A 20207-nucleotide genomic window follows, 5' to 3' on the forward strand; every position below is an offset into this window, starting at 1 on the left:
TTAAATTGCTATAAATTGAGTTTTTAGATATTAAATGGTGATGAAAAAAGTATTTTGGATGCCACAACGCAATATTTCCCAGCAGAACCTAAAGAAAAATCTTCCAATCGGAGTTGAGCTTGTTACTTTGACCGTAGCCAGAGCACAGTGAGGAATGCTGAAGGACAAATAAGAAACTCAGATTCGCTTTCGTCCTGTTGCTAGCAAGATCTTATTGTGCACCCACTGCACCCGCTGAGCCATCAATCTTTTACGCTTGCTGTAGAAGTGCTCCAGCTTTACGGCGAATCAAGTTCTTCTCTCAGACTGTTAATCTGCACTTCATAGCCCGCCGTCACTGTGGTATCGGCTCTCAGAGGGCCCTCAAGGGCCGCATATAAGATCCACTCACGCTCACCTTCTGTCACCATCTGAATCCACCAAACGGTTGTTGAGAGAGTCAATCACAGTTTTAAAGACACACATTAGTCATAAAGAGTGCGGGAGGGCCTTGTCGAATGTCGAATTTATCCATTTGGATGATGGGAACCAGTCATTTTGATCCTAAAAGTACAAAGAATTCATAGCCTAAAAACCAGATACATTCTTCCGCTTGGCTAGGAAAAGAACAAGGTACTCAATCATTCACTAGTCGCGTTTCCATTACCCTTCAAATTGCTCAAATTGAAATTGCGAATTGAAAATGCGCACAATGGAAACAAATCAATTTCGCGAAAACTCCCGTTTATCGCGGAAAATTTTTTACGCTCGCATGAGGCGGTTTTTCAGGCAATTCGAAAAAGGAATATTTTGCAAAACTGCAATGGAAACAGTTTTTGCCCATTTACAGTCACCTGACGTAGAAGACCGGGGTGTGTGCGGACAGAAGACGAGACTGAGTTCTTTATTAAATTCATAAAAGAAAAAAGAATTACAGGAATACTGGATTCTAAACCTCAAAGAAATGCCACAATCAAGACCTCGGAGCAGAAATGAGAAAGAAACACAGAGAATATGTGCCGTTCACAGTATAAGGGTCTTGCCATTAATGCTTGGATAACACACACACATCTCCTTCCATTAATAATTAATAGCCTAATAATAATGTCTAGTGCGGTGGCTCTGATATATATAAACCTACCAACGTCCGTTTTCATGATTTTTGGAATGACTTGGAATGTTAATGGAAACGCCGCCATTTCGCAATAGTTTTGTATCGATATTTAGAAAAAAAAATCGCAAGTTTTGCGCAAATCTGTAATGGAAACGTGCCTATTGTTACAGGAGGAGCATATGCTTATTTGTGCCCAGTTAAATCATATTCACTTCATGCAGGCAAAAACAAAACTAAAACTCAAGAATGCACAAGTGCAGAATTTTATGCATTAATTAATTAATTAATTCCGATTGAAGAATCTGAATGTAGTGTTTACATGAACGCTATATCAAGTGATCGGGTTGATCCGCATGTTTAAATGTCAAAAGCATGATTTTTGACATGTGCTCACTGCAAGTTTCCCGCTGTTTGGGCAAACTATTCTCCTACATCGCTTCTTTCTTTGTTTTAAAGAGCAGACTTCATATTTTTCTATTTCATGTCCTAGTTAGGATACAACGGGCACATGATTATACCGTTCTGCTTATATTTATTAATCAGTAAGATCGCCCCTTCCCATGATGCCCAAAACAAGGCATCTGTGGATGAGAGTCTGAAACGAGGAGTGGTGGGATGGATTTATGAAACTTCATTCAACAACAACAGCTCGTTCCACACATCATACGTCACGTCTACGTCATTGCACAAGCGTCATCCATCTATTTTTACAGTCTATGGTTCAGATGCTGTTCTGCAGACCTTGATTATAATGAGTGCTTATTTGAGTTAATGTTCCCTTTCTATCAGCTCGACCTCCTCTGGCATCAACATGGCATTTTCACTCACAGAATTGCCGTTCGCTGGATATTTCCTCTTTTTCGGGCCATTCCCTGTAAACACTAGAGATGGTTGTGTGTGAAAGTCACTTAAATCACATTTCTTCCCCATTCTGATGCTCGGTTTACACTTCAGTAGATCATCTTAATCATACGGAAGCGTATTGCATTCACTTAAGGAAAAAAATCTATTCTGTTTTTCTGAATTAACGTGTTAATTATCTCAGAATTACGAGATAATTTTTCATGGGAAAAAGTTTTTGCTCTGTTTTTCTGAATTAATGACTTAATTATCTCAAAATTACGAGTAACTCGTTAATTCACAAAAAAACAGAGTGAAAAAAATGTTTTTCAAGAAAAATGTATCTCATAATTCTGAGATCTTAACTCGTTTTTAAGTCGATTTTTTTCCTCAAGTGAATGCAATACGCTTCTGTATAATCATGTCTACATGCCTAAATGCATTGAGTTGCTGTCTGATTAAATATTTGCATTAACAAGCAGTTGAACAGGTGTACCTAATAAAGTGGCCGGTAATATTTCTTTTCATATTTATGCAACTAAACTATTTAAAATAGAATATCCAAAGCACTGTCTGCTTAGCAGGCGGTGACATGCTTCATTCAAGCTTCCAGCCTTCAGTGTTTCACCCGAACGTCACCGTTTGAAGAGATGTGCATGAAGTGAAGAGTGATTTCAGTGGATCGCTGCTGCCCCCTGTTGACCACATGCCTTTCCTCTGGGTGACAAGTGCTCAAGCAAAGCATTAAAGAGGGTATTTATTTAGCTAATAAAGAGAATAACTCCAGTACAAAAGCAGAGGCAGAAAGTAAAAGAGGTGTGTATCACCTTAAGGAAGACAAATCGGATGTTAAACGGTAAAAGTGCCGGGGATTCAGAAACGCCATATCATTTTTCAATTAAGGGTGAATTCAGGTTAATATTTTGCCATTGAGCTGACTAGGAAGAAATATGAATAGTCTGTATTTTTTGCATTACAAAAAGAGAAAAACTCCTGAGGGTTTCAGAAATCAGAAACGATTTAAACATCACCCTGCTATGATTCTCATGCAGAAGCAGACCTTATTTCACACCGCTTTTGCCTGAAAGGTCAAAAATAAAGAGTTTCACATAACGGAGAGAGAGAGAAAGAGAGAGCTGAGAAGATATATATCCCTGGAAGGGATTTGTAGAGCTCTCCGTTTAAGCTGCTTACCCACCCTGAAGCAGTCGCCTCTAATCCACCTGCTTTATACATTTAGCTTATTTGTATTCATCTAAAAACTCTGTGAACAGCAGGCAACAATGCCGGATGCTCAGGTGGCCGAACCGAGAGGGAAAATACAGCAGATGGTTAATATCAGGGTCTTCCTCTATTCCTTCGTAACTCACCGTTTTGCTCACAGGGGAGGATTAACAAGAAAACAAGCATATCAATAACACCGGCATCAGATGCGTTTTCAGAAACCTGCTAATGCGACTAGAGCTGCCGCGGCTTCACTGACAGGGCGAAAAATGTCAAACAAATTCAGTTTTTGATTAACTGAATTAACCGAGATTAGAGCACTCTGGGGATCCAAAGACAAAGACGGACACAACTAGGCCTGATATTGTCAATATTACCCATCATAATCACCTTTTATCAGCAGGTGACTTGATTATGGCATCTATCAAAGTTCAAATAATGTCCACAAATTCTCCTAATAATATGTTTTATAGGGATGAAGTTGAGTAACCGAGTAAAGAGAAAGTGACTTAAACATTAAAATTATCCTGACCTTTTTTAATTAAATATCATTTTAAACTCGCTATACTGATAAATCAGCATTTAAGAATGATTTCTGAACTTAAGGCTGGGGGGAAAAATGGCTTCTGACTGAAAATTCAGCTTTGCATCACAGAAATAGATGACATTTTAAAGCATATATTCAAATTGAAAATAGTTCTTTGAAATTGTAATAATATATTTCACAATGTTGTCTGTTAAGAGTTTTGTTATTCTGAACCATCATCCATATATCTGTATACATATCTGCAGCACTGAGCTGGAAAAACAATAATGAAGTTTGCAACTACGGGGCAAAAAAAAGAATAAATAATAAAAAGAATAACTCCCAGTGACGTGCGCATGAAAAACCTTAAGGTGATGATACATAGGGCAACTTATTGAGCAATGTTGCCGAGCGATTGTTGATTGGCCACTTTCCCATTAAAAATGGGCAATATATTTCTATCTGGATAATTTAGATCGGTCGTGGGCCCTGTGTGTCATCTGGTTGCCCGTTGACGGCAACATTGCAACAACATTGCTCAAAAAGTTGCCCTGTGTATCATCACCTTTATTCAGTGAAATCGTGGAAGAGACAAAACCAAACAAAAAACCTTCAGGAAGCCCAAATGTTTCCTCAGAAACAGCAGAGAATGAGCTGGAAAACCCTCCGGCACAAAACAACCATTCAAACCGGGAGCCGAGCTTTAGTGGAGCCTGAAACTGAGAGAAGCAAATCAATCTTTTCTAAAAAAGAGGAACACTAAGTGTGACGGTTTTCAAGAAACAAAGGCATATGCTGAAAACAAGCATAAAGTTTCTGAGCATTCACAACATTTCGCACTTGGCAGTGGGGAGCGAGACAAGAAAGTTAAATGACTGAGAATCTTCACTGAATTAAATTCGGTTCAGTGACTTTATTGTGGCTGACGAACGAATAAACTACATAAACACAGCAAAAAATGATTTGAGGCCTGTGTTAAACTGAAGCAATGGTCTTCTACAGCCTGATGGAACTACATTAATTATGCATAATATAGTAAAACAGCTGCTTTGCAAGTCAATGAGGGTTTATAACAAGACAACACAGTTACTTAATAATTATAAAACTCTCAGACTGCGATCATGTCTTTATAAGCACATCTCCAACACCAATGAAAAACTGACAAAACACATTGAAAGAGAAAGCAGAACATCGTCATATTTGATAACAAGGGTGTAATTGTTGAGCAACAATCGGTAGAGAAATGTGTACATCATTCATTTAAAATCTAACATAATATCATTCAACTTCTCAATCTACATACTGTAGACCATGCATAACATATTGTAAGGATAATATAAAATATAGTTTAAAAAAAATGTTCTAACTGACAATAGGCTAAGTAAAAGATAATTGCCTCACAAATTGTTCCATTCTTCCTATGCCACTAAAAGCCTACTGTATTTTATATCAATTTGAATATTTGACATCTGCACATAAGGCCTAGACAAATCTATAATTGTCATCTAATCAAAACTGATGAATAAATAACACTGTAATATTATTATAACTGATTGATGAATAAATGAAAAGCAGTTCAGTACACTCGAAATCACGCCGCGATATAGACTAGTGTGTGTGTGTGTGTGTGTGTGTGTGTGTGTGAATATTAAACGGCAAAAAGACTATTTAAATACGAATCCTGCATGTTCTGTGCTATGGTTCTGTGTGAATGAATGGTCGTCAGACGACGAGCAGTTTCATTTACCTCACACACATTTACCTCACACACACACACACACACACACTGAAGGAAGTGTGTGACGCTCGCGCTGTTTTTTTTTTGTTTTGTTTTTTTTGCCTATATGAGGACACAAAATAATGCATGAACTTCATCTCCAGACTCTAAACTCGCTCTGAAAGTCACTTCATCAGCATTTAACCGCTTCATTTGATAAAAACTATCATCATGTCAAACACACAGAAACTCGGCGGTCTTCACGGCAACCCGTCAAAATAAAAGTTCGGTTGAACTTGACAGAAATATATTACCGTTATACAGTAAAATCTAGATACGTCTCAATGTAATAATAATACTAACACTAATACAAATAAATTATCATCAAAACATTATTTTGTAAGGAATAATCACAATTTTTCTTCCATGTTATAATTTGAACAGTAAAGCTCATTGTGCAGCACGTTGTTTGACAAAAAGTTTGTTTAATTTCATGATTAAAAGAAATTAAATTAATGTTTTATGTCTTCATTTGATTGCCAGAAAAAACACAACAGCGAATTTGTGTAAAAAAAAAAAAAAAAAAATGTTGTATAAGTTTAATAATTGTATAAGTTTCATGATTTAAATTAATTAGACATGCTTTTTGATTACTAAAAATGTTATACCACGTATCCGTAACACCTGTTTCAGGGGTCCTAAAAAGTAAATAAATGTATTGCAACTTTTTCATAATATTTGCATATGCAAATATATAAATAAAACAGTATTATATATATATATATATATATATATATATATACAGTACTGATCAAAAGTTTGGAAACATTACTCTTTTTAATGTTTTTGAAAAAGGTTTCTTATGCTCATCAAGCCTGCAATTATTTGCTCAAAAATACAGAAAGAAACAGTAATATTGTGAAATATTATTACAACTTAAAATAATGGTTTTCTATTTTAATATATTTTAAAAATGTCATTTATTCCTGTAATCAAAACTGAAAATGCTGTTGTTTTTTATTTTTATTCATCAATGAATTCTGAAAAAAAAGGATCACAGGTTATAAAAAAATATTAAGCAACACAACTGTTTCATCGTTGATAAATCATCATATTAGAGTGATTTCTGAAGGATCATGTGACACTGAAGACTGGAATAATGATGCTAAAAATTCAGCTTTGATCACAGGAATAAATTACATTTTAAAGTATATAAAAACAGAAAACCATTATTTGAAATTGTCTTCTTTCAAAAACATTAAAAATAGTAATGTTTCCAAACTTTTAACTGGCACCTATATATATATATATATATGGAAAGTCACTGGAATTAAGTCAATCACTGGAATTAAATGGGTTATGTACAGGTAAACCCCAAAATGGGCAGCAATATACAACATATTCAAGTGTTTTTGATCATATGTGTGCATCAAAATATTTAATTACTATGGTCATTGATAAAATTAAACAAATACATTTCTCTATTTTTAACTATTTAAATGTGTATTTGTGGCCAACTTTGAAAAATTATTATTATTACTATTGTTATTATTACTCATTGTTGTTGTTAATATTAATCTCTGTTTGGAATATTATCATGACTTCATTCTGCAAAGTGACCTGCAGGTGAACTAACCAGAAGCTTCTGTTCACAGAGACATTTAAACACACACTCTGTGTAAACTCAGCAACACTGAGTCTGTTAAACGGGATCTCACCAGCCCTTCGATCTGGATTTGTTTGACGGGAGAATCCAGTGTTTTTCCAGACGGGGTTTCTTTACGGGATGCCATCTTCACTCGCGCTGGGGATACACGGGATACAGGGATACAGAACCGTTAAACCAGTTGCTTCCGGTTAACCTGAGAATAGGTAAAAGAATCATTTACTGGAATCGGATCTTTTTCGATGAGTTTGTTGAAGCGGTTCAAAAACCGGGACTAAAGCGATTTATTAATTTTAAAAACATTCTATGAAAACTAGCAAAAACATGTTCAGCTGAGCGTCAAATATAATATTGTTTATTGTATATTCACATTCTATTTATGTTCTAAATTACTTTTTATAACGTAAAAATACATTTTTAAACGTGATTTTTTTTATATATTGACTGCAAAAAGCTTAACTGAAATCCATAAAATTACAATAAACAGCCCTATTAATATAAATCCCGTAATAAAGAGCAATATGTGACGACATTACGGTGGTTTTAAACGGTTCCTTGCAATGAAATGAACTGTTTGAAAGAATCGATTCGCGCTCGCTAGAAGGTACAGCTATAATAGTGGTCGGAGAAACAATAACTATTGTGCACTGTTCCTAGAATGAGTTAACTAATACATTTCTGAAAGTCACTATCTAATAATAATTCATTAAACGTGTATATTAATCGTAGTTATTATTACCTTGTTCCTATTAGTATTTGTTAGGATTAACGCGGTATTTCAATTATAGCAGCTTGCTGTTTTCCACCCGGTACACATTTACTGTAACCACGCTGTACCATGCTAGACATGTTTGAGATTGGCGTGAGTTTCGTCCAACTGTTTTGTTGACATATTGACATAAATCAAATGTATTAATCCTCACCAATTCGGATTAATTGTTATTCTTCTTCTGCCCTGTCAAGATAATCTATTCGTTTAAACTGTCTGAGCTTTATGTATAAATAATTCAGCATGAAGATAAAGCGTCAGAAGCACGCGAAGAAAACCATCAGTTTTTACAAGTACAACTTTAGCTTTAGGGAACCTTTCCAAATAATAATTGACGGGACGTTTTGTCATGCGGCGTTAAAGAATAAGATTCAAATCAAAGAGCAATTGCCAAAGTATCTGATGGGAGAAGTTCAGCTCTGCACCACAAAGTAAGTCAATCTTATTTCTAGTATTGATACACGTGTGTTAGATGTTGTATAATAACAGATTCGTGCTGTTCTTTTGCAGCTGCGCACTGAAGGAACTTGAAACCCTTCCGAAAGAGCTTTATGGAGCGAAACTCATCTTACAGAGATTTCAGATCAGGAGATGCAAACACACGAAAGATCCGGTTCCTGCATCTGAGTGTTTGCTGTCAATGTTAGGAGAGACAAATCCACACCACTACTTCATCGCAACTCAGGTAAGGACTCAATAACTGGAACAAAGTCATGTGGGTTTGTAGAATTAAAGGAGTAGTTCACCTCAAAATTAACATTTCCTAATAATTTACTCACCCCAATGCCATCCAAGATATCCATGTCTTTCTTTCCTCAGTGGAAGAGAAAATAAGGTTTTTTGAGGAAAACATTTCTGGGTTTTTCTTCAAATAATGGACTTCAATGGCAACCAACGTTTTGAAGTCCAAATCAATGCAGTTTTGAAGTGCTTTAACCGGCTCTGCATGATCCCAGCTGAGGAAGAGGGTCTTATCTAGTGAAAAAAAAAAAATATATATATATATATACTTTTTGACTACAATTGTTCGGATTGAGCTGATCTGCAACGCGCCGGGAACTACGTCGTCACGCTCAATGAGATTTAAACACCCGGGATACGCACACGAAAGGACCATTTTAAACAATAATATGACACAAAAAGACATAAATATGTCATTCAACATACAATACAATTTGAACTATCCTCCTTCGCATGGTCACTTTGTAAACAGTGGGGCGGTACTTGCGCCGGCGACATCGAGCGTGACCTTTCAACGTGATGACGTCGTTCCCGGCGCGTTGCAGATCAGCTCAATCCGAACAATTGTAGTCAAAAAGTATATATATTTATTTTTATTTTTTGAAAATGACCTATCGTTTGGCTAGATAAGACTCTTCCTCAGCTGGGATCGTGCAGAGCCGGTTGAAGCTCTTCAAAGACCTTTGAAACTGCATTGATTTGGACTTCAAAACGTTGGTTGCCATTGAAGTCCATTATTGGAAGAAAAATCCAGAAATGTTTTCCTTAAAAAACTTATTTTCTCTTCCACTGAGGAAAGAAAGACATGGATATCTTGGATGGCATTGGGGTGAGTAAATTATTAGAAAATGTTCATTTTGAGGTAAACTACTCCTTTAAGGAATAGTAACACACAATGGTTCTTCTTACCAGGATCAGGAGTTGACGAAGGCGCTGAAGAAGATCCCAGGGGTTCCTCTGCTCTACATTATCGTCAACACAATGGTGTTGGACAAGCCGTCCGAACAAACGCTGAAGCACGTCGAAGCCGTTCAGCTCGGTGAGATCGTGAACCCGTCGCAACAGAAGAGCATCCAGAGTCTGAAAGAGAAGGAAGGCCTCGGGAAAGACGGCGAGGACAAGAGAGGCAAAAAACGCAAGAGGAAATCCAGCAATCCCAACCCACTGAGCTGCCTGAAGAAGAAGAAGAGACCCCTGCCTCCGCAGCTCAAGAAGACGGACGGAGAGAAAAAGAAGCGCGTTAGAAACAAGAAGCGCCGGCCCGTTGGAGGAGAGAAAGCAGTCGGATCCGATCCCGCTCATGCTTAGAGTCGAGCAGAGCTTGTGCAAGAGTGTGTTCGTTCCTCACTGACTTTTCCCAGACCGTGCAAATGTGCATAATAATAATGTGTGTCTAATAAACTAGTGTTTCTCTTTTAACCAAGCCTGTTTTTTGTGGATGTTTAAGTTATAATTAAGACACACAATTATAATTAAGTTAGTGTGTGTGTGTGTGTGTGTGTGTGTGTGTGTGTGTGTATGTGTGTATATATATATATATACATACACACAGTAGTATACAGGTGAAACTCGAAAAATTAGAATATGGTGCAAAAGTTCATTTATTTCAGTAATTCAACTTAAAAGGTGAAACTAATATATTATATAGACTCATTACATGCAAAGTGAGATATTTCAAGCCTTTATTTGTTATAATTTGGATAATTATGGCTTAGTTTATGAAAACCCCAAATTCAAAATTAGAATATTGTGAAAGGTTTTCATAAGCTGTAAGCCATAATTATAACAAATAAAGGCTTGAAATATCTCACTTTGCATGTAATGAGTCTATATAATATATTAGTTTCACCTTTTAAGTTGAATTACTCAAATAAATAAACTTTTGCACCATATTCTAGTTTTTCGAGTTTCACCTGTATTATTCAAAATTTGTTAAAGATTTTGTAAGTATATTAGGGAGTCAATTGTTTTATTTGTGATAACACATCATTTTTGTCCAGGCAGTCATAAAAATAAATTATGAACGCATGCAGAAACGAGAGAGAAGCAATGAAATATTAATAACTGTTGTAGACTGTGTGTGTGTTTGTTCAAATAATATCAAATTAATGTTTTAATGATGACATAATAGTTTAATTACGTTAATTTTAGGTAATGGTTGAGGTATATGTTTGCCAGCAAACCACTTGTTTTTGTCTAATTTTGTCAATAATTTTTCCATTTAAACAACCCTGATTTCTGTGGAGATTTAAGTTATAATTATATAATATTATAGTTATAAATATTTTATAGTGCTGTCAAATTGATTAATCGAATCTAACATAAAAGTTTGTTTTTATATAATATATGTGTGTTTATTTCATATTTATTTATATGTACCGTATATTACATGTGTGTGTGTGTTTTTGATATATAAATTAATATTAATAGATACACAAACTTTTATGTTAGATGTGATTAATCAATTACGGCACTAATATATTATAATTAGTTATTTGAGAACAGAAGTATAGTTGGCTTATTGTATTTATAAATAGAAATGGGAATATATATATATATATTTAATAACAAGTGTGTGTTAGATTAGATTTCATATCTGTACATCCATTCCTCATATATATCATGTTAAATATTATTGGAAATGCTTATAAATAAATGAATAATATCAATTTAAAGTGATCATGTTTTAATACTATTATTTTATTATAATAATGAATCAAGTTGCATTTAATGGTCAGAATTATATTTAAAGGTTATATTTTTTTACCACAAGAGGGAGCTACAGCCTCGAAGAGCCGACTTTCTTGGCCAATAAGTGTGATATTTGTAAGGTTTGTACACATAAATGAATATGTATTAATAGATTAATATTACATTCCAATGTTTTCACTTAGAAAACGCCTAAAAAATGAGTAATTGCATCACATTGGCTCAACATCTTGGACATTATAAGAGCAGATAGGTGTGTGTGTGTGTGTGTGTGATTCATCATGGCAGAGGCTCTGAAAGAGAACTTGGACCCATTCTGTCTCTTTGAATGTGTAACGTCAGAGACTTGATCTATTGGGTTTAAATATAGCCTCCATTGTGTCTCAGCTATTTCTGTTCTGAGTGGGGATGTATTGCTTGTTTGTTCCGGTTGCTTGGGAAACTCAGAGAGGACAGGACAGCATGCGGCTCGTGTTCGTCACTGGGCTCAGATCCACCCAGAACACACACTAATGTCTGCATGGGATCAAAGCCAAATGTGATTTGTGATCTATTCAGTCCTGAAACAAATAAACTGGTCCGTTTGCAAACTGGGATCCGGGGAAAAGTCTAGAGAAAAAACAGGAAAATATTTAAATTCTTTGGATTCAATAATTGTTTATATTCGGTATATGTCCTGGATCCCTGCCTATCTTCTGATCTTACCCCTTTTATTTCCTATATGTTAAATTGTACAACTGTATTCTGGGATGTTTGGAATTTTCTAATATGTGGAGAAACCTATAAATAAAGTGAGACAAAAAAAGAGAAAAATATAAAAATTCCGGATTGTTGCAACCCATGTTTGAGTCAAATATCAAAACTTTAAAAAAAAATTCTAGAAATGCATGCTTTGTGTTCTCGTGAACAATAGTTGCACGCAGATAGAGATAGGTAATATCATATTAGTATATATTATAATGTATAATATTGTATATTATAAAAATATAGCCAAACTTAAATATTATTATTATTATATTCACATGTTTACAGGCTTTTCCACATGCGTATATTTATTTTAATCTCTAAAAATTATACATTTTTATCATATTTTAATTTAACATTCAATCATTTATTTATTTTACTCTAATTTATTTACTTTTTAATTTATTTTTCTCTCTCTAGACGTTTAAGCAAATTTATAAATAATAATTCAATTTGAGGCAAATATGGACAAACCCAACCATTGGTTTAAATGTTTTTATTAATTTTGAAACCCAAAAGTTGGGTTCGTCCATATTTGACCCAAACATGAATTGAAACAACCCAGCATTTTTAGAGAGATTAAAATAAATAAATAAGTGATTAAGTCTTAAATTAACATATGATAAAACATACGAAAATAAATAATACAATTAAAATAAATAAATAAACAAATTTGCTTAGTTTATTTTGCTTAAACGTCTAGAGAGAGAAAAATAAAAAATAAAATAATTAGAGTAAAATAAATAAATGATTGAATGTTAAATTAACATATGAAAAAAATGTAATAATTTTTAGAGATTAAAATAAATATACGAATGTGGAAAAGCCTAGAGTAAAACTTTAAACGTGAATATAATAATAATAATAATATTTAAGTTATATTTTTATAATATTATACATTATAATATATAATATTATGATATTACCTATCTCTATCTGCTTGCAACTATTGTTCACGAGAACACAAAGCATGCATTTCTACCAATATTTTCACCTTGTAATAGGTACTTTAACTAATGTTAACTAATGAAACCGTATAGTAATGAGGATAAGGGTTCCTCACACGAGGATATTGTGGCGTAAGCGTTTGGAAAGCCCTGGTTTAGCTGCATGGTATTCAGACTCCTGCTGTGTTCACTAGTGTTCACACACAGCCTTGCCAATGTTCACCTATTCAAGTGCATTCAACATTTACAACGCTCAGTTGAGGCTGACGTCAGTCTACGTCATTCCCTTCACATTAACAGACTTATGTTGCATGCAAAATGAGCAGTGTTGGGGAAAGCTACTTTTAACAGCAATGCATTACAATGTTGCTTTACTCCCCGAAAAAGTAACGAATTGCGTTACTTTTTATGAGAAGTATTGCGTTACATTACTTTTGCGTTACTTTTTCTCACCTGGGCTGGGCTTGCTTGTTTGTTTTTTAATAACAACAAAAAAAAGTTCTATTTTTGGCAAGTTTTAAGGCCCTTTCAGTAATTTTTGCTTATTCGTATATGGTTGAATTAGATATATATTAGACATCTAGAATTAGACATTGGTTAATAAAGTGAGATTAAATACATAAAGTATATTTGTGTAATTTAATATAGTTAATTATAAAAGTGTTACGTAAAATTGTGAGATTGCATTTTACTGTTTTTATTCATTTGAGGAAAACTGAGATGAGTAAATGCATGTTCACATTTAGTCTATAACTAAAATAACCATATTTACACAGCGCACACAAAACCACCTCTTTATTTCTCTCAACATGTCAGTCAATAAATGTGAAAAAGTAACTAGCGTTACTTATTTGAAAAAGTAACGTAGATATTTACATTTAGCAGACGCTTTTATCCAAAGCGACTTACAAATTAGGACTAAATCAAAGCGAGTCATCGTGAAGAGGCAAAAACGACGCAAGAAGTGCTCAAAATACAAAGTGCAGGCATTTCTCATTACATAAACCAGCGAAGGGAGAATTAATGGAAAAGGAAAGGTTTTTTGTTTTTTTATGATATTTTGTTGTGATATTATGATTTTTGATATTGATTATGATATTTTGTTTGATATTTTGTTGTAAATTGAAAAAGCAATGTGTTAGGCTACTTTACTAGTTACTTGAAAAAGTAATCTGATTACGTAACTCAAGCTACAGTGAGTTTAGAGTATTTAGAGAAACGAATATCCCCCTCCCCCCTCTCTCCCCTCAATAATAACAACTTTGTCATTTACATCAACCCGCATAAATCCGCGGTCGAGCGCCATCATAACTCTGCCAAACTGGGCGCTCACATGACGTGAAGCATTTTCTGGCGCATAATGTGACGTTTGAGAACCGAAAACTCCCAAACACAGCAAACACAACCGGCTAGGGTGACCGTTGACACATTCTCATCCCAAGGCGTCATATACTGACGCTTTTGCCAAAGCGTCTACATCCGACGCACATGGCACCCTTTAGCGTCAATATAACACGCTTCGGTTTTGGGTAGGTTTAGGTCTGGGGTAGTGTTAGGGTTAGACCACTAGGAGGCGCCATATATCTGCGTCTCATATTGACGCTAAAGGGTGCCATGTGCGTTGGATATATCCGTGTCAGTATATGACGCCTTGGGATGAGAACGGGCTGTGACCATATTTTGATGACCAAAAACCAGGACACTCGGCCCGGCAAACAAATAGGCTACTCAAATGATACTTAAAGTTTACTCAAAGATGCCTTTATATTAATTTCAATACATTTAAAGTAGGCTATGCCTCCTCTGGATAGAAAATTGTTATATTACAAGACACAAATTCAGATAGGCTTCTCAGAGGTTACTCAATATGTTTTATTATGACAGGTTTCAAACATAATGAATGAAATAATGATAGAAATAATGTCTCTTCTGTATTAGAAAAATATAAATAATAAATAAAATAAATACCTCCAAATTGAACAAAAATAGCTCTCACAAACTAACAAAAACGAACTAACAAAATATATTTATATCTTTAGTTTTCTTACTCTTTATCCTGTTTTTCTTCCTCATCCTCCTTGTTTGCCCATCTATATTTTGCTGTAGTAAAAATACTAAAAATAGTAGTAAAAATCTATATCTTTCCCAGCAGTTTTTTGAAAACCAGGACATTTTCATCACTATATAAAAAACGGACAGGACGTGAAAACAGGACATGTCCTGGGAAAACAGGACTGTTGGTCACCCCCTATAACCGGCGTTATCAGAAATCTCCACTTTGAGTTTTTCGAAATAATAATCGTATTCTGTGATAAAAACAGGGTTTTCGTGTAAATGAGAGGCCAAACCGCAGGGAAATATCTGCGTCTTCCCTTCGTGTAAACGGGGCATGAAAATGAGAGTAGCCTATGCATGTGTCTGGGTGTGAGGGGAGGGGGGGAGGGGGGGTGTTAAAAATGTCCATCCCAGTACACACTCACCAGTAGTGGACCGAGAGACACAGAGTTGTGTCGCAGTGACAGAGCTGATCTACAGCTGACAAGAAGAACAGACGCTCTCCTCGTCCAGAAGCGATGGAAGTGGTTCTCACCAGACTGAGGGACTTCTCCTGCAGGGAAAGTTGTTTCGATGAGTGTTCAGCCTCCGGGATGTGCCGGGATCATCCCTCATCTCTGCAGCCGAAGCGTGCGGAGGGACACCGGGACATCGAGACGGCACTGGCCTGGCTGAGGAAAGAGCTGGTAGGGTTATTAAAACATTCTACCATATTATCAGTCATTTGGACAGAATAAAGGGGATCTCAGGGGCCGGGGAACCTCAGGAAAATATCATTTTATCAATATTATAATAATTTTTCTGGTATAAGTTTTCTATTTTTTCAGTTCAGTCTTTTGTCATATTTTGGCAATAGAGTTTATTTTGATTTCAACCTCTTTCATATGAAGAATAATCCATAAGCTTTTCACACCAATCATTATTTATAAATTCTTAAAACTTCAAACTAATTATTTTAATTCTCCTCTATATATTTGGATTATTATAATTATTATATAGGCTAAGTTCATAATGACTAAATAAAATGATATATTCGAATAAATAAACTGTTTATATCTGTAGCATATTATTAGCATATATATATATCAATTATTAACTATATATATATATATATATATATATAGGCTATATATATAAATGTTTAATGTTATATATATTATATATAACATTAAAAATTTATATATATAGCCTAAATATATATATAGTTAATAATTGATACGGTCTATGTCTAGTAGACATATAAAAGATATTTACACTGTTACAAAAAAATTTAAATAAATGCTGTCATTTTGAACGTTTATTTGAACATCTATAAACTTAAAAATCCGTAACATATTTTAACATTGATAATAATCATGAATGTTTCTTGAGCAGCAAATCCTCATATTAGAGTGATTTCTGAAGGATCGTGTGACACTGAAGACTGGAGTAATGATGCTGAAAATTCAGCTTTGATCGCAGGAATAAATTACATTTTACTATATAATCACATAGAAAAAAGTTTATTTTAAATTGTAAAAATACTTCACAATATTACTGTATTTTTTGGTTAAAAAAAATGCGGCCTTGGTGAACATAAGAGACTTCTTTCAAAACATTAAAAAACTTTCTGGCCCTAAACTTTTCTTTCTCCCTGTTGTTTAAGTGTGTGTGTGTTTAGCTGTTTTGTGTGTATTGTTGTAGGTCATGTTGTTTCAAACACCGTTACTCCCCACGAATAAAAACACACATTAACAGTCGTGCTGTGACGTCATCGGGCTTGGCATTTACAGCGTCGTCATGGCAACGTTACACAAACGACACCAGAAACCCTTTAACACGAGCTCAATTTATGTGTTCATCACTTCAGTGCTTCTGTGATTTAAAATCGAAATCATGAATGATGTTTCTTCTTGTTGCAATACACAGCTCACTGACATTTTAACTGTTTTGTGTTTAGACCATATTTATATGACTGACTAAATGTCACTGAACTCATGTTGTTCTTTGATAAGAATTGATATATGGTTGTTTAAAAATTAATTTTGGACTTGAACATTTGACAGTCAACTCCTATTGATATTCCAGTTTATATATTTTGCTCATTCATAAATGATCTGTAGTGAAACAGATGAGACCAGGATTTACATGATTGCTCTATTCCAGCGAGAATCCCATTTCACTTGAAATGGTCTCCGCGACTTGCAAAAATGCCACCAAAATTAATAAAAAATGCTTCCAAAAACCAAGATATGGTGCAAAAAAAGTCTGCCTATAAGTTTTTGTTATTAATATTATATAAGCAACGAGCAAAAGTGCTGTTTTCCCAAATATCAGCATATTTGCAAATGTGGGTTATAGGCTACAACAATCCAATAAACAATAAGTTAATAGGCTATTAGCATAAGTGACTTACATTTTAGACACAATATTGTCTGTTTTTCCTCTATTTTGCCAAACAAAAATAGTTCAAATCAGTCGAGCCATTGAGCGACTCTGAGCAACACAGATTCAGTTTCGTTGCTGAATGAATCCGCATTTTTGAATGAATCTTCTAATGAATGACTCACTCACTCACTTTCTCACTCACTCACTGACTCACTCACTCTCTCACTGACTGACTCACTCACTCACTCACTCACTGACTAACTCACTCACTCACTGACTCACTGACTGACTCACTCACTCACTGACTCACTCACTCACCCACTGACTCACTCACTCACCCACTCGCTGACTCACTCACCCACTCGCTGACTCACTCACTCACTCACTAACTCACTCTCTCACTGACTGACTCACTCACTGACTCACTGACTAACTCACTCACTCACTCACTCACTCACTCACTCACTCACTCTCTCATTGACTGACTCACTCACTCACTCACTCACTGACTAACTCACTCACTCACTCACTCACTCACTCACTGACTCACTGACTCACTGACTCACTCACTCACTCACTGACTCACTCACTCACCCACTCGCTGACTCACTCACTCACTCACTAACTCACTCTCTCACTCACTGACTCACTGACTGACTCACTCACTCACTCACTGACTCACTGACTGACTCACTCACTCGCTGACTCACTCACTCACTCACTCACCCACTCGCTGACTCACTCACTCTCTCACTCACTCACTCACTCACTCACTGACTAACTCACTCTCTCACTCACTCACTCACTCACTCACTGACTCACTGACTGACTCACTCACTCGCTGACTCACTCACTCACTCACTCACTCACTCACTCACTGACTAACTCACTCTCTCACTCACTCTCTCACTCACTGACTCACTGACTGACTCACTCACTCGCTGACTCACTCACTCACTGACTCACTCACTCACCCACTCGCTGACTCACTCACTCACTCGCTGACTCACTCACTCACTCACTCACACAAAACACAGACACATTAACACTCAAACAAACACAATGTGTATTCTCACATGACCAGTTCAGTGGAAGGTTTCACCAGCCTCCAACAAACTTCATGTGCTTTTCTCCTTCGTTTTCTTTGATTCAATCTTTCCGAGCTGCCTCCATTATATTAGTCTGCCAGTGTAATTACTGTAATGCAGTTTGTAGAGGAAACACTTCTAGTTTTGTCGTTTCAGAAACAGGCTCATGAAATGTCCTGTAATACAGGATATTATTTCCTCTCAAACATCCGATTAAAATGCCAATAAAAAGAGCAGGACGAGGAAAAAGACATTGACCGTCTAAAATACTTTCAGCTGTTGAATCAATGCGAGGATAAGAACTTAAGAACATTGGATGGTATGAATATGTGAATAGAACTGTATAATATATGTGTGTGTAATGATTTTGTATATATATAAATACACACATATGCATGTATATATTTAAGAAATATTTGCATGTATATACTGTTTATATATATATTAATTTATTCTAGAGTATACAGAATTATAAATGTCTCACATATAGCCTATATACAAATGCTTATTGATGCACTCATCTAAAAATAAACGAATAAAGCATAAAAACAAGTAAAAACGTTCCTTATCTTTATAGATGGAGATGCGCTCTCAGGACCAGGCTCTGACCCGTCAGCTGATGGATCTCCATGACGGCATTCAGGAGCTGAAGCAGGAGTGTGTGAAAGCCATAGAGGAGGAGGAGGAGGATGAGGAAGCTTGTTGGGACTCTGGGAGTGACGGTGGAGGGAGCAGTGTGTCGACCTTCTCAGGAGAGATGTGTTTTTACCCCTCCATCTCCTCCTTCAGCTCGTGTTTGAGCCCTGCTCCTCTATTCCTGCAGGAGCGGGCCTTTAGTCGACGCAGCTCTGTGCCCTGAAACCTCACGTGTGTTTGACCAATACACATCTTACATTACCGCTGAGTCTCTCAGAAGAACAAATGATGCATTCCTTACGTGAGAAGTTTCCTACTGTATTATTGGACGATGTACAGGAGAAACTCGAAAAATTAGAATATCGTGCAAAAGTTCATTTATTTCAGTAATTGAACTTATAAGGTGAAACTAATATATTATATAGACTCATTACATGCAAAGTGAGATATTTCAAGCCTTTATTTGTTATCATTTTGATGATTATGGCTTACCCCAAATTCAAAATTAGAATATTGTGAAAGGTTTTCATAAGCTGTAAGCCATAAGCGTCAAAATTATAACAAATAAAGACTTGAAATATCTCACTTTGCATGTAATGAGTCTATATAATATATCAGTTTCACCTTTTATGTTGATATACTGAAATAAATGAACTTTTGCACGATATTCTAATCTTTCGAGTTTCACCTGTATGAACGCAGCTGCCTCGTGCGCAGAACATACACTGTAAAAAATAAACCGTAATTTTTACGGTAAAAAACGTTATTGGTTTTACAGACTTAACTTAAAAACTTGTGAAATTTAAAAAAATGCAATAAACATTAATTTAACAACATTAAATGTAACATAAAACCCTAATGTACATAACTGATTAGGAAAAAAAACAATAAACTATAAAGAAACGGAATTGTGGGAATGTCAATTTACGTTTTTTCACTGTAAATTATACAATGAGTTATTAAATTTAACGGTATTTTACAGTAAAATTACATTAAATGTACTATCACAGTCATTTACCGTATTTAGTAAGGAAACTTTGTTAATTAGCGTTTTTTTACTGTAGTCTTTTACCGTTAAAATCACG

General features: G+C 35.3%; 2 protein-coding genes across 2 annotated transcripts in view; one reads left to right on the plus strand and one right to left on the minus strand.

Moving 5' to 3' along the window:
• eif3hb (eukaryotic translation initiation factor 3, subunit H, b) overlaps positions 1-7240 on the minus strand; it is a 97422-nt gene extending 90182 nt beyond the window's left edge. Inside the window, exon 1 of the mRNA XM_056241356.1 lies at positions 7119-7240. Coding sequence (XP_056097331.1) covers positions 7119-7193 — 75 coding nt within the window. The 5' untranslated portion in view covers positions 7194-7240. The remainder of the gene's footprint in view (positions 1-7118) is intronic.
• A 640-nt stretch (positions 7241-7880) lies between these two features.
• On the plus strand, positions 7881-9918 carry utp23 (UTP23 small subunit processome component). The gene is made up of 3 exons (XM_056241355.1): positions 7881-8266; positions 8346-8520; positions 9489-9918. Exons 1-3 carry the CDS (start codon positions 8079-8081, stop codon positions 9882-9884), a joined length of 759 nt encoding a protein of 252 aa, XP_056097330.1. The 5' UTR covers positions 7881-8078; the 3' UTR covers positions 9885-9918.
• The last annotated feature ends 10289 nt before the right edge of the window (positions 9919-20207 follow it).

The sequence above is a fragment of the Rhinichthys klamathensis genome, unplaced genomic scaffold (assembly GCF_029890125.1).
Source record: "Rhinichthys klamathensis goyatoka isolate OS25496 unplaced genomic scaffold, OSU_Roscu_1.1 h1tg000637l_1, whole genome shotgun sequence".
Classification (NCBI taxonomy): Eukaryota; Metazoa; Chordata; class Actinopteri; order Cypriniformes; family Leuciscidae; genus Rhinichthys; species Rhinichthys klamathensis.

Excerpts from the sequence above, each read along its gene's own strand:
- utp23 (XM_056241355.1), top strand. The coding sequence starts at position 8,079 with ATGAAGATAAAGCGTCAGAAGCACGCGAAGAAAACCATCAGTTTTTAC. Across the intron at positions 8,267-8,345 it reads GTTCAGCTCTGCACCACAAA|CTGCGCACTGAAGGAACTTG; the intron begins GTAAGTCAATCT and ends GTTCTTTTGCAG. Across the intron at positions 8,521-9,488 it reads ACTACTTCATCGCAACTCAG|GATCAGGAGTTGACGAAGGC; the intron begins GTAAGGACTCAA and ends TCTTCTTACCAG.